Source organism: Urtica dioica, chromosome 1 (assembly GCF_054948205.1).
Source record: "Urtica dioica subsp. dioica isolate 48M chromosome 1, U.dioica_male_clone48M_v1_H2, whole genome shotgun sequence".
In the NCBI taxonomy this organism is placed as follows: domain Eukaryota; kingdom Viridiplantae; phylum Streptophyta; class Magnoliopsida; order Rosales; family Urticaceae; genus Urtica; species Urtica dioica.
The window spans coordinates 4,232,718-4,247,782 of record NC_142756.1 but is presented as its reverse complement, the minus strand read 5'-3'; the positions used below and the strand labels follow the sequence as shown (position 1 = coordinate 4,247,782).

At 38.9% G+C, this 15,065-nt stretch overlaps 1 protein-coding gene across 6 annotated transcripts; it reads left to right on the top strand.

The window, feature by feature from the left end:
• The first annotated feature begins 225 nt into the window (after positions 1–225).
• Positions 226–14,057, top strand: LOC149406545 (uncharacterized). Of its 6 annotated transcripts, none has more exons than XR_016295544.1 (14): positions 226–306; positions 407–639; positions 720–763; positions 1,121–1,188; positions 1,979–2,015; positions 2,112–2,163; positions 3,762–4,259; positions 4,335–4,458; positions 4,587–4,705; positions 4,825–5,661; positions 5,917–5,997; positions 6,068–6,238; positions 6,421–6,535; positions 7,247–7,361. XR_016295544.1 is itself a non-coding variant. In XM_089607520.1 (7 exons), exons 2-6 carry the CDS (start codon positions 486–488, stop codon positions 2,115–2,117), a joined length of 309 nt encoding a protein of 102 aa, XP_089463646.1. In that variant the 5' UTR covers positions 226–306; positions 407–485; the 3' UTR covers positions 2,118–2,163; positions 13,988–14,057. The 6 variants fall into 6 exon arrangements, 3 of the variants coding, with proteins under 3 accessions (XP_089463646.1, XP_089463640.1, XP_089463634.1); XR_016295543.1 differs by having other exon boundaries at positions 2,112–2,173; XM_089607520.1 differs by lacking the exons at positions 3,762–4,259; positions 4,335–4,458; positions 4,587–4,705; ... (3 more) ...; positions 6,421–6,535; positions 7,247–7,361 and adding an exon at positions 13,988–14,057.
• The last annotated feature ends 1,008 nt before the right edge of the window (positions 14,058–15,065 follow it).

Here is a 15,065-nt window from a genome sequence, read left to right as displayed (position 1 = left end):
AGTTAATAAATAGTAATTAGCTAATTTGATGACATGACAATTTAGTTAATAATAAGAGTATATGTGAATAATGTCTTCTTTTATTTGCTGTTGGTTTCTACAAGCGGCGTTGTTATGAATTGCACCAATTGCCTCAAGGAAGGGCCAACTTGACCTCCCATTGCACATAGTTGGAGCGCGTCATGGAAGAGGTGGGTCGGCCTCCAGAGTTGACTGCTTGTAGACTTGTTCGCTTCGGTCATGATACCCTGGAATCAACATCACCAATGCTCTCAAGAACCTCATTTATTATGGGATGACTCTCAGGTTAGTAGATAAGACAATAATTATCCGATTTCTGATCAGTGTATCTATTATTGTATGTAATTGACCATGTTCTATTTTTTTTTTTTTTTTTTTGCGGTAGATGCAACATTGAATTAGGCTAGCTGGGCGCTTTGCTGAACATCCCAGTCTAGCTGGGCACTTTGCTGAACATCCCAGACATGAAGAAGGACATGTGGCTTTGGATCCAAGCTTTTTCTTATTCAAAGCTCCCCATTTTTTTTGCTGTGAAGGTATATCCTGTAGGAAGGAACACATTTCATGGTTCGAGAAACCTAGTCGAGAGCATTTCTGGGAGTCGTGACCTGCAAAAAGGTATGTGAAACTATCATAATCTCAGAACTGATGTGAGAATTTATGTTTGTTTAGTTTGGGCCTTTTTTTTTTTGTTACAGGTGAAATTATGGCTTCGAGTTCTAGACAATCCCGTACCAGACCAGTGGGAGAGTACCTATCGATCCTTTGTTGAGAACTACAAGGAGATTTCTGTGCCTTTGATGATTTATGAAACTTTGAAACCTGTGTTTCACGGTACAATGTCAGTCAACTTGTTACCTAGAGAGATACCACCTGCACAAGAAAAGAAGTATATACCCTTTATAAGAATTTCGAAACACAATGTTAGGAATAATTGTTCATTGAGGGACATAATGTTATCGACACGTTTTTTTTTCATGTTGATAGATTTTATAACCTCTCTCAAAATTCAAATTTAATCAGAAGGTCTTTTCAACTATGCTCTTTGTAGATCATGGATTGGTCGTTTGAACACGAAGGTCCAGTTTGAGCCAGACCAACCTCCTCATCGGTTAGGAGCACTATCCAAGGACAGAGCGTAATGAGGAATCTCATTCAGCTTTTGAGGTAATTTGTTTGTATATCTATGTGTTTGAAATCTGCTCGTTTAATAGCCATGTATGCTTCTATGTATTCATCGCACGATGTGGAAAGGGAAGACATGTATTCTTCTCTTAACTCTTTTTTATTGTCTTAGGCACTCATCTTCTTAATCTTCTTGTTTAATTTGTTGCATTATTAAGATAAGAGATGGCAACTATGTAAAGCAATGAGTTTTACATATGCAATTATTTTTGTTTGAAAGTATTATACTTCATCTCACAAAAGGAGTTCACAAACTAAGCAGTTTTCATTTCTCATTTCAAACAAAAATAACTGTAATTTTTTTTGGGGCCGGAAATTCCTTCTGAGATTTTTCCTGAACTAACTTCAGAAATAAAAAGAAAGTATTCTTTAAATATGAATATCAAGCGAGATTATTCTCTTGTACTGTCGGTTTTTTATTTATTTAATTATTTATTTCATTTGTTGATATCTCAATGTGCATGTATTATGGAATTTACAAACATACGGGTAAATGTGCTAGATATAGCATGGTTCAAAATTTGTATTATAAGGCCTAGGCTTTATAGCCCGTTGGCCTCTTGCTGACATCTGAATGAATCTTACTTTTACTGTTGTCATTATGCCGAATAAATGCGCGATATTATACACCTGTCACTTTGTCATTGTTTTCTAAACAATCTCTAGTCTTTGTGGAATATTTCATGGAGATACTAGCTTATGGATTCAAATTTGCGTTGTTAATTCATCATGGTGGGGGTGAAGATGTGATATAGCGATTCTCTCGTGACAGGAAATCTGGCCGGAATTGGAGATTCAGTGCAACGCAGGTTGGATCCTCATTTGAAAACTGTTCTTGTCAGCTTTTGGATGCCAATATATCTTCAAGCTTTCAGAGATTTATTAGTTCTGTCTCACTGCTTTAGGACTAAGGATTTCAATGGCGTTGGGAGGATCACTTCACTCAATTTTCAAAAGGTCAGAATAGGTTGGTATTTTTCCCTTTTGATTGTGCCGAAGCAAATCTGTTGCGATCGCCTCTGCCTATGGGACAAATTAAAAGTCTATATATGAAGTTATATCAAAGCTTAGGCATAACCCATATAAGGGAAAACAAATCATGAATGGCACCAGGGGTGATAGAAAGTTTTGCTTCATTTTTCTAGAAAAAGAAAGTTAAATAACCAGACATTATGTAAAGTCATGATAACATAGCTAACCCCTGACATCTTTATCTTCTCCGTTTATGAACCTCCGTCTAGCTCGATTCTATTAGGATGTACTTTATCTGTACATATTTATTTTGTATTGGCTCTTTTTAGTCGGAGCGCTTTGATGTGTTAGTCCTAATCGATCTCTGGTTCTTTTATTTATTTATTTACGAGTGTTAATGTAGCACCGAATAAACTTAACATTGATGTGTTTTCAGTTACTTCACGTGCCTTGATGACTACAGTACCATTTCTCTTATGCCTTGATGACTACAGTACCATTTCTCTTATGCCTTGATGACTCAGTTTCTTATTGTGCTTTGATACTTATACTTTGAAGTGATTTTGTTGCCAATTTTACTTTTATATTTTGTTGTCTCTTTTTAGTTGAAGTGTTTTTATCTGTGTCAGTTGGAGTCGACCTCTGGTTCTTTATTACTTCTTTTCAATTGGTATTGTTGCACTGGAACATAGAACTCAACAGTGATGTGCTTTTCCAGTTTTATTTTAAGCAAGACGTGAATGGTACAGAATCATTTATCTTATGCCTCGAAGAATTAGTTTCTTCATGTGCTTTGCTATTTTACCTCTACTTTGAGGTGATTTTGTTGCCATTATCCAATATGTTGCTTCTCACAGTAACTAGTTTGCTCAAAATAGATACATTATTATCAGCATTCGTATCTAGAATGAAAACTGAGGATGGAGAGAAGATATTGTGGTAAGGAAAACTGTAAGTTCTAATAGCCCAAGGACTCTCTATCTATACTTCTTTGTAGTATTCTATGATGTTTTTTAGCTTCCATGGCTTCTGAAACCTTGCTCAGGGCCATGTGAGTGGCTCCCCGAGTATATCATTTTTGTTATAAAATTGTTAGAATAGGGCTTCAACTTAAGGTTTTTTTCAGTAAGCGTGACCTTTGATGGGTAATATTTTTACTGAATTCCTTTCTAATAATAAAAAAGTGGTATTTGAGCTATTGCTGTGCTTTTCGAGTCTGGAAGGAAATTCACAATGAGAACATAAGATAGAACATATTAATATCAATAAATTTAGGTATATTCTACTTTGATATTGATCGAATTATCTTCTTAGTTTTCTTATATTATTTATATATGAAGGTATTTTCCTTTGTAAGCCTTGTAGATTTCGAAGAATTTCAGGTAAAAAAATGAATGATTATGTTTGTGAGTGACATTAGTTGATATTGACATAGTTGATCAGAGAACAACAAATGTGTAAAAAACTTATAAAGTTGTTCAGGTGTTGAATTTCGTAGAAATATATCAAGAACCAAGATGTCACAAACATGCTAGAATAGTTCAGAGACTAGTTGTGCTGAGATCAAATTAAAATCTATCCAGACGGGTCATTCCCTGCTGTCGCGACCCACAAGGATACTCCGACGGCCCGCTTGAAATACATCGAATACTCCGACGGCCCTCAAGTCTCCAGCGAATATGCCTCGCCGCAGCAGAACCTCGGCTCCAGAGGCGGTTATTGGGCTAAAAGCGCGGGTGGAGAGCGAGATTGGCTGTCCCTTGACCCGTCCCTTCCAGCTTCGTGAGTGCCGCAAAAACCCTAGAAAGAAAAGCTTTAACCCCTCACCCGTTCTCAGTTTCTCTTATTCTTTTCGTTTCGGCTCCCCGACTCGCCCTGCCGTGAATCCACTAAGTCGTCTTCAGTATCACGAGCCCTCCCTCTTTTTATATTTTTGCTAGTTCTTACTGAAACTGTCTTTAATTGTAGATTTGTTGTTGTTTGTTGATTCAGGGTTTAGAAGCACACTCTGTTACCATTTCGAATCTACGTTGGGTCACCAGCACGATCTCCCTCCCTGCCGTCGCTGCCTGAGGGACACTGTTTGTATTTCTATGCATTTCTTTTTCTTTTTTGCCCTTTTATGTATTTGTCACTGACTCGATATCTTTACGCAGACTTGGCGAGAAGAATTTCTTCAGCATCACTATTGAGATCGACGCACTTTGTAAGGAAAGTCGGATCGAGAAGGACCGCAACCTCATTCAAGAAATTGAAGCCGAGCAACACTATTGTCTCCCGGTATATGTGAACACTATCTTGTCATATTAACTGATTTCTATATACTGCGTTATTATGAATTGTATTATCTGTTGCCTTTATCGATTGCCTCAAGAAAGGGCAAACTTGACCTCCTATTTTCATCGAAGATGTGGTCGGCCTCCCATAGTTGATTGCTCGCTGAAGCTCGTTTGATTTGGTGATGATACCCCGGAATAAACATCCCCGATGCTCTCAAGAACCTTATTTGTTCCGGGGTGACTCCCAGGTTAGCATATAAGACATTATCCAATTTATCACAGTGTATCTGTTATCATATGTAATTAACCATGTTCTAATTCATTTTATTTATGTATTTATTTTGGGCTTGATGCGATATTGAACTAGGCTAGTGTGGCACTTTGCTGAACGTTCCTGGGATGAAGGACTTGGGGCTTTGGATCCAAGCTGTTTGTTATTCGAAGCTCCATACTTTTTCGCTGTGAAGTTATATCGTGTAGGAAGGAACACATTTCATGGTTTGAGTCGAGAGCACTTCTGGGAGTTATGACCCTGCACAAGGTATGTGTAACAATTATAAAGCTAAGAACTGGTATGACTGGTCGGTGCTGAGACTGGTTGGAAGATATTCCTCTTAGAGGTGGTGATATTGATCTGCCAGATCGAACCGCCTTTAACCGGTCCGGCTGGTGGATCACAGCTTCCAATGGGTCCCCAGTGCCACAATGAAATCAAGCGAGAGTTTTCGTGAAAACCCTAGAGAGAAAAGCTAAAACCTCTCACTCTCTAATTAGTGTCGTTTCGACTCAACCATGGCACTCCTCGGCCCGCCCCGCCCCACAGTGAATCCTCCAGTATCACGTGTTGTCCCTCTATGTTTGTTTTTTTTTGCTAATTCTTTCTGAAATTTCTTATAATAGTTGATTTTTTGTTGTTAGGAAGCACATTCTGTTGGCAGTTCGACTCCAGGCGGGTCATTCCCTGTTGTCGCGAACCACAAGGACGCTGTCTCAGGAATCTTATAGATGCCTTTCAGTGTTTGTATAAAAGGAAGATGAGTAGAAGAAAGGGAATAAGAATACAATGTTGACATATAAGAAGCATAGACAAGAATTTTGTAAACAGGGAGTAAATTTTTTTTTCTTCCCATTTTTGTGTAATTGTTTCTAACCCGAAATCTTAACACAGGCTCAAGAACCTTATTTGTTCCGGGATGACTCTCAGGTTAGTATGTAAGACAATAATTATCCGATTCCTGATCAGTGTATCTATTATTGTATGAAATTGACCATGTTAAAAAAAAATTATTTTTATTTTGCGTTAGATGCAATATTGAATTAGGCTAGCTGGGCACATTGCTGAACATCCCAGTCTAGCTGGGCACTTTGCTGAACATCTCTGACATGAAGAAGGACTTGGGTCGGATCCAAGCTTTTTCTTATTCAAAGCTCTCCACTTTTTTTTTTTTTTGCTGTGAAGGTATATCCTGTAAGAAGGAAAACATTTCATGGTTCGAGAGACCTAGTCGAGAGCATTCCTGGAGTCTTGACCCGCAAAAAGGTGTGTGAAACTATCATAATCGATGTGAGAATTTATGTTTGTTTAGTGTGTTTTTTTTTTTTTGTTACAGGTGAAATTATGGCTTCGAGTTCTGGACAATCCCGTACCAGACCAGTTGGAGAGTACCTATTCGATCCTTTGTTGAGAACTACAAGGAGATGTCTGTGCCTTTGATGATTTATGAAACTTTGAAACCTGTGTTTCACGGTACAATGTCAGTCAACTTATTACCTTGAGAGAGGTAACCTGAAAAAGAAAAGAAGTATATACCCTTTATAAGAATTTCGAAACACAATGTTAGGAATAGTTGTTCATTGAGGGACATAATGTTATCGACGCTTTTTTTTTCATGTTGGTTGATTTTATACCATCTCTCAAAATTCAAATTTAATCAAAAGGTCTTTTCAACTATGCTCTTTGTAGATCATGGATTGGTCTTTTGAACACGAATGTCCAGTTTGACCAGACCAACCTCCTCGTCGGTTAGGAGCACTATCCAAGGACAGAGTGTGATGAGGGATCTCATTCAGCTTTTGAGGTAATTTGTTTTTATATCTATGTGTTTGAAATCTGCTCGTTTAATAGCCATGTATGTTTCTATGTGTTTATCACACGAAGTGGAAGAGGTGTATTCTTCTCTTAACTCCTTTTTATTGTCTTTGTTTAGGCACTCATCTTCTTAATCTGCTTGTTTAATTTGTTGCATTACTAAGATAAGAGATGGGAACTATGTAAAACACTGAGTTTTACATATGCAATTATTTTTGTTTGAAAGTATTATGCTTCATCTCACAAAAGGAGTTCACAAACTAAGCAGTTTTCACTTCTTATTCCAAACAAAAACAACTGTAATTTGTTTTGGGACCGGAAATTCCTTCTGAGATTTTTCCTGAACTTACTTCAGGAATAAAAAGAAAGTATTCCTTATGAATATGAATATCAAGCGAGATTATTCTCTTTTACTGTCGTTTTTTTTTTAATTATTTGATTATTTCTTTCATTTGTTGATATCTCAATGGGCATGTCTCATGGAATTTACAAATATGCGGGTAAATGTGTTAGATATAGCATGGTTCAAAATTTGTACTATAAGGCCTAGGCTTTATAGCCCGTTGGCCTCTTGCTAACGTCTGAATGAATCATACTATTACTGTTGTCAATATGCCGAATAAATACGCGATATTCTACACTTGTCACTTTGTCTATGTTTTCTAAACAATCTCTCGTCTTTGTGGAATATTTCATGGAGATACTAGCTTATGGATTCAAATTTGCGCTGTTAATTCATCATGGTGGGGGTGAAGATGTGATATAGCAATTCTCTCGTGACAGGTAATCTGGCCGGAATAGGAGATTCAGTGCAAAGCAGGTTGGATTCTCATCTGAAAACTGCTCTTGTCAGCTCTTGCATGCCAATATATCTACAAGCTTTCAGAGATTTATTAGTTCTGTCTCATTCCTGTAGGACTCGGGATTGCAATGGCGTTGGGAGGATCACTTCACTCAATTTTCAAAAGGTCAAAATAGGTTTGTATTTTTCCCTTTTGATTGAGCCGAAGCAAATCTGTTTTGATCGCCTCTGCCTATGGGACAAATTAAAAGTCTATATATGAAGTTATATCAAAGCATAGGCCTAACCCATATAAGAAAAAAAAAATCATGAATGGCACCAGGGGTGATAGAAAGTTGTGCTTCATTTTCATAGAAAAGGAAAGTTAAATAACCAGACATTCTGTAAAGTCATGATAACATAGCTAACCCCTGACACCTGTATTTTTAGCGTTCTTTTTACACCGTAAAACATAAGCCTGTGTGTCTCTGTAGGTCTTGTTGTGTGGTCAACAATATGAACCTCCGTCTAGCTCGATTCTATTTTTTTTTAAAGAAACTCGAAAAATATACTAAAAAGAGGAAAAAAAGAAAGCTTCTACTATGAAGAAGCAAAATACAAGCTAGAAAACACTAGGCCAATCTCTAGAAAGATCGGAAAGGCTAAAAGATCTGAAGTCGGGATCGAGAGTTGCCGACCAAAATCCTATAGACCTGAACAAATGATCCCAAAAACTGTCGAAGTAAACAGGAGCTTCTTCAAAAATACATTTGTTTCGGAGCTTCCAAATGGCCCAGCAGACAGCAAGGAAGATGGTCTTGAAACCGGACCGAGCTCTTTTGTCTTCACCCGTCGATCCGATCTGTACATATTTATTTTGTATTGGCTCTTTTTAGTCGGATTGCTTTGGTATGTGTTAGTCCTAATCGATCTCTGGTTCTTTTATTTATTTATTTGTTTATTTACGAGTGTTAATGTTGCACCGAATAAACTTAACATTGATGTGTTTTCAGTTACTTCATGTGCCTTGATGACTACAGTATCATTTCTCTTATGCCTTGATGACTCAATTTCTTAATGTGCTTTGATACTTGTACTTTGAAGTGATTTTGTTGCCAATTTTACTTTTATATTTTGTTGCTTCTTTTTAGTTGAAGCGTTTTGATCTGTGTTAGTCGGAGTCAATCTCTGGTTCTTTATTACTTCTTTTCAAATGGTATTGTTGCACTGGATAACATAACTCAACAGTGATGTGTTTTTCCAGTTTTATTTAAGGCAAGACGTGAATACAGAATCATTTATCTTATGCCTCGACGAATTAGTTTCTTCACGTGCTTTGCTATTTTACCTCTACTTTGAGGTGATTTCGTTGCCATAATCCAATATGTTGCTTCTCATAGCAAGTATTCTATGATGTTTTTTTTAGCTTCCAGGGTTTATGAAACCTTGCTCACGGCCATGTGAGTGGCTCCCCGAGTATCTCATTTTTTTTTGTCATAAAGTTTTTAGAATAGGGCTTTAACTTAAGTTTTTTTTTAGTAAGCGTGACCTTTGATGTGTAATATTTCTACTGAATTTCCTTACTAATAATAAAAAACTGGTATTTGAGCTATTGTTGTGATTTTCGAGTCTGGAAGGAAATTCACAATGAGAACATAAGCTAGGACATTATAATATCAATAAATTTAGGTATATTCTACTGTGATATTGATCGAATAATCTTCTTATTTTTTCTTATATCATTTATATATATGAAGGTGGTTTCCTTTGTAAGCCTTGTAGATTGTCTTGACCTTCCTTTTGGTTGGTAGGGACATATAACTCTTTTTTTTTATTATCTATTATTCTATGATGTAGTCGGTCATGCTCGTATCAAAACTTTTTCTGGGAAGGCTTTGAAGGTCGAAAAGGCAGCCCCGGAGTCGCTTGGGAAGTGTGTTGTAGGCCTAAGGAAAAGGGCGGTTTGGGTCTAGGAGGCTTGAGAGAGAAAAACGTAGCGCTACTCGCAAAATGGCTATGGCGCTTTCCACTTGAGCCTAGGGCTCTTTGGCACAAGGTGATAGTCGCCATTTACGGCTACCACGACAACGGGTGGGACCCTGGGCAAGCTACAGGACGCACACTTCGCAGCCCGTGGAAATCAATCATGGCGGTCCAAGAGGATTTTCTCAAGCATTGCAAGTGGATAGTGGGCAATGGATCAAGAATCCGGTTTTGGGAGGATTCATGGTTAGAAGGAACGAGTATGAAAGAGAGGTTCCCCGGACTATATCGACTCTGTCCATCGAAAGGATTCCCTATCGCGAGTTTGGCTTCCCCTTCCTCGCTTTTGTTTGATGCCGTGGATTGGAACTTCAATTTTCCAAGGAACTTAACAGACCGTGAGGCGTTGGACTTGGCTACATTACTGGGCATGCTCGAAGAAGTGCCATTGTGGGCAGGTTTGGAGGATTGAAGGGCGTGGTTGGACGATTCGGGGGAATTCTCGGTGAAGAGCATGGCCGCAGCCATCTCTCCGGTGGCTACTGCCCCCTCAGCGACGTTTTTCAGCGCCATTTGGAGGTCGGCAGCTCCGAAAAAAGTGAAGATTTTTGGGTGGAGGATTGCTATCAATCGAGTCAACACGGCTGATCGCATCCAAAGGCAAAACCCACTGCGGGTTTTGTCTCCCAGCTGCTGTATGGTGTGCAAAAGCGCTGCTGAGGACGATCAACATTTATTTGTTGACTGTCCCGCAGCGGCGAGTTGGTGGAGATAGTTCTTCGGTAAAGTCGATATCCACGCTTCTTCTGTTATTTTGTTGGCCGACTTTTTTCAGGTTCACACGGCGTCTAGGAAAAATGCTCGATGGATGGCAGCAGTTAAAGCAGGAGTGCTTGCGGGTTTTTGGGCGATTTGGCTTCTACGAAACAAATGCATCTTCGAAGACGAAGGCTGGAACGCAGAAGGTCTTCAAGATACATCTAACAGACTCATAGCTATGTGGCTCCACAACTCGGAGAAAGATTTCAAAGGCTACTCTCTGGCAGATTTACAAAGAGATTGGGCAAGCGCCATATGATAGCCGAAAAGAAAGAAGTTCCTTCCTTTTGTTTAGCGACTCATCCCGGTTACCAGGGGCGGGAGCTTTTGTCCCCTTAGAGTTTTTGTGTATAAAGACCTACATGGTCTCTTTTGGTTGTTGTCTCTTTGAGACACACTCTAGATTAGCTATTGTATCTAAGTTTCACCTTTCCTCTATGTAAAGGCCTATAAGGCTAGCTTTTGGTAGTGGTTTCGTTTTATGGTGTGGCTCAGCCCGGGTTCACGTGCTCGATTGGCGTTGGATCCGTGGAGCTAGCTATAAACGTCCCTTCTTTTGTGTAAAGTGGCTTTCGCCCATTCATATATATATAATGAAGTTACCGTTTCAAAAAAAATAATATCAAAACTTGTGGCCCCATTGAGTTTCTATCTCTATGTGTGTTTAATTTTATACATAGTTTAAGGTTTCAGGCTCATGAAAATCCTTTATATCAGTATTAGCCACTGTTTTTCTATGGCATCAAAGCCTTAAATAAGTTCACTACTTTGTTAGCCGTGTGATGTCTTGGTGTGCTTTAAATTTAAATTCTTGTGGAATTACTCCTTTGCAGATATGGTCAAGACACAAACCCAATGCTTTTGTATTTTGCTATTTTCGTGATCGGTTGATTTTCTGCTGAATGGTCTATTGGCTTGCTTTTTTCTCGTCTTTCAAGATTGTTTGGGTCAGTTTAGCAAAAGCGACGACTAATTGAAAAAAATGTTAAAAAAAAGTTTATAGTGTTGAAATTTCATTTCTGCTTTACTTTTTCAAATTTCGTCGGTGAAATTTTTGAAATTATAATATCGTGGTACTTGAAAAGCCGCAATTTTCATTAAGCGACTTATTTTCTCTGCATCGAAATCAAACGAGGGTTCATAGTAGGTTGAGGTTGTCAAAATAAGTGTTCTGACCGGATTTTTGAATTAAAGAAGGGTTAGAGACGGAAGTCTTTTTCAACAACGAATGATGAAATGTCCAAACCATGGTTTTATTATGGTTTCATTCTCTGTAAAGAAAACATTTTTTTTCTGGTTTGGTGGTTGTTTTTCTTTTCGGTCTTTTTTTTACGGGAATGACATTTGTTTTGCGTGCGGTCCATTTCTAAGCCAAAAAACAACTCACATATGTGTGAGATCCGGTCTGGCAATATTGAATATCTTTACAATCAACCTATTCGCAGCGAAGACGGTGTTGATGGGGTTCACGGTGTTGATTTCGACTCGGTCGTGTTGCCAAACACCTACGCACGAGTAAGTTGTATCGAGATCGATCCCGATCATTGGTCTATCTCTCTTCGCAGCCATCGCCGGAAATAAAAGCTTAGCTTATGAAAAGTGAGAAAGACGACCTTCAAACTCAAAGCCTTAACGCTCTTAACCAGCAACCACACGAGCTCTTCTCCATGATCTCCCCCATCGCGCTACCAATCCACGATGACCTCCATCAGTGAGCTTTATCGCCTGCACCTGTGTGCATGCAAGATGTTTGAATAAATGACCCCACAAAAATAAATAAGGCTAACATTGATAAGAACTGTTCTATCTCCCTCGGGAATGAAAACGGATCAAGTCTCGCTGACGTTTGAGTTCTGGCTTTGGCGAATTTCGTACTGACAATCTAGGGACGACTACGACTTGAACTCGGGGATGATTCTCTCGCGCCGAGATTTGAGGAGGAAGAAAATGAGGAACTTGAGCTTGGTGTGGTTGGGCACAAAGGAAAGGTCTAGGTAGGAGAGAATTATGTAGCTGTTGTTGAACTCGACGGAGGGCATGAAGGTTCGATGAAGGACTTGAAAGACAAAGAAGAAGATAAATCAAAAAAAGAAAAAAATACTAGAACGGATATTTATTTAATATTTTTCTTTAATGTTTTATTATAGTCATCAATAAGTCATTATCGTAATTTCCAAAAAAAAGTCATTCACGTGCATAAAGTATAATCTCATATTGGACGGCCCTCACAAATATTTTGACAGAAAAAAGGTGTTTGTTACTGTTGGGTCAGATTTTCACAAGGTAGAAATGGCACTCCGAGAGCAAAAACTACACATCAAGCCCATACACAATGTCCAAGCCCACAAGCAAATTCACGCGCCAAGCTCCGAGTCAACACTCATAAAATGTCTTTCAAAAGACTCTCAAAGAATGTTTTCAAGCTAGACTTCTTGACAAATCTTCAAGACAAAGCCACAAAAATGACCACTCGGATGGCCAAAGAAAATGACTACCCGGTTGGCCAAAAAAGAAGACCATCTGGCCATCTTCACTCGGCCAAGACCACTCGGTCAATATCACCCGGTCATCTTCACCCAAGACCATCTGACCATCTTCACTCTGCCAAGACCACCCGGTCATCTTCACTCGGCCAATATCACCCGGTCATCTTCACTCGGCCAAGACCACCCGGTCATCTTCACTTGGTCAAAATCACCCGGTTGTCTTCACTCGGTCAAGATCACCCGGTCGTCTTCACTCGGTCAAGATCACCCGGTCGTCTTCACTCGGCCAAAATCACCCGATCATCTTCACTCGGCCAAAATCACCCGATCATCTTCACTCGGCCAAGACCACCCGGCCGTCTTCACTCGGCCAAGGCCACCCGGCCATCTCCACCACCCAATCAAGTATTTTTCACCAAACTCTTGGCTCCTATAAATACCTCACTCATTCACAACACAAGGTAAGTTTCTCTCAACTTGTCAAAACTCTACAAAAATCACACCACCACTTTCTCTCTCTAGAAAACATAGAGACAAGTACAAATCGTTTACCAAAAACACAATACAACACGACTAATGTTGAGCGTCGGAGAACGCGCCGAGGGAAACCCTCCGCGTCCCTCTAGATTCACGTTTTCTTGTGGTTATGTGAAAGTGCAAGGATTCGAAGGCCCGACAAAGAACGTGAAGAACGTGGAAGATTCGAAGACCCGGAAACTCGAAGATCCGAAGACCCGGACACTAGAAGATTCGAAGAACACGAATAACACAAACACGACGAGAAGAGAAGAACTTCACCAAACTCAACCTACGTGCGGTTATAGGGTCCGGCCCTAGATCGAACCACGGACGGTTCTTAGTGCTAATCCAAAAAACGCGATTAACAGTTACAATGTAAAATTTCAGAATCTGTGGTGCAGGATTTTAAATTTGAAGAAGTGATACGTAACAAGTGATATAGTTAAAAGAGCAACAATGTAATTTATCATTTTATATATTAATAATAATTTTCTATTTCCTTTTAAAAAACTTGACAGAAATTGAGGTTTGGACAAGTTTGACCCTTTTATTACTACTATAGAAATATATTCTTACTTGAGATGAATGTGTATAACAGTAATTATATTGGACACTTAAACATGAATTACAAATATATTTTAAACTTTAAATATTGAAGACAAACCCATGCATTTTACAAAAGGAAACCATTACTCGGGAGTAACAATGTTAATTTTTAGTGTTAAATATGAGAAAAACATTATAGAGCATTGACAATTAGCGCATTTTTTCCCCTACGGATTCGATAAATAAAAATATAGTCTAGCTTGTACGTATTTTTTGGTGGTTGTTTGGTGTCTTGGATTTCACGCAGGCAACATGCGATGGCATGCTCAAGTACAGAGGCTGAGTATCGTGCACTTGCATGGAACTTCCTCTAGCTCGGTGATATGGCGTGACAACATCGGAGTCGCCTCAGTTGCTACAAACTTCGTAGACCATGTGTTAAATGTGCATTTCTTCATAGTGACATGATAGCAATCGTGGATCAGACAGCAACTGGTATCTTGACAAAAGGACTATCAATAATGGAGTATTATAATCTCATTAAAGGCGAATCCTTGTCCCACCCCGCACGAAGAACAAATGGATATATTATAAGTATCTCAAACATGTGCTACAAATAACTCAAGAAAAATTTACTCAAACCCAGTCACGCATCCAAATAAGTCATGAAACGCGAATTATTAAGATGAGATTTGGTAAATAATATTAGTAGTTTGGAAGATTTTTACCCAAAAAAATTATAATCGGGACAAAATTGTTAATAAAATTTGGAGAATTTTTTGTTTTTTTTTTTTTTTTTTGCTTTTAGTCTCTCTCTCTCTCTCATCGGACTTTTTTTTCCCTCCACCAACGTTTTCTTTTCACCCACCGCCAACTTCCTCTTCATCCATCACCACATCGCCATTCTCTTCGTCTACCTTACATGTCGCCACACCGACGCGCACGGCGCCTCCACCATCCTCACTCTCTTCATCCTCGTCAAGGTGACCAGCTTTTTCTGCCTAGACTCTCCTCGGAGCTCGACGCGCCGACGTTCCTTTCGCCGATACGATTTATTGTCTTTTTCGCCGCTGTTCTTTTTCCTTTGTTCTCTCGCCGGACCCTACCTTTTGGTTTTATCTGTAAGATTTCTTTGAGGTTTTTGAAAGTCTCGGTCTTTTTGTGAATTTTTCTTGGGTTGGTGCGAATTGTTCCATGTATAATTAGGTTTTTGGCTTTAGTGATTATTTTGTGATTGGATTTTTTGGAAGTCGTATTAAAGTGGTTGCCCGAGTAGTTTCTTTGGAGCACAACTTATGTATCCACGTTTTGGTGATTTGTATGTCAATAAATTCAAGATTTTTTTTTGTATGTTAACGAAACCAGAATTTATTATACAAATAATT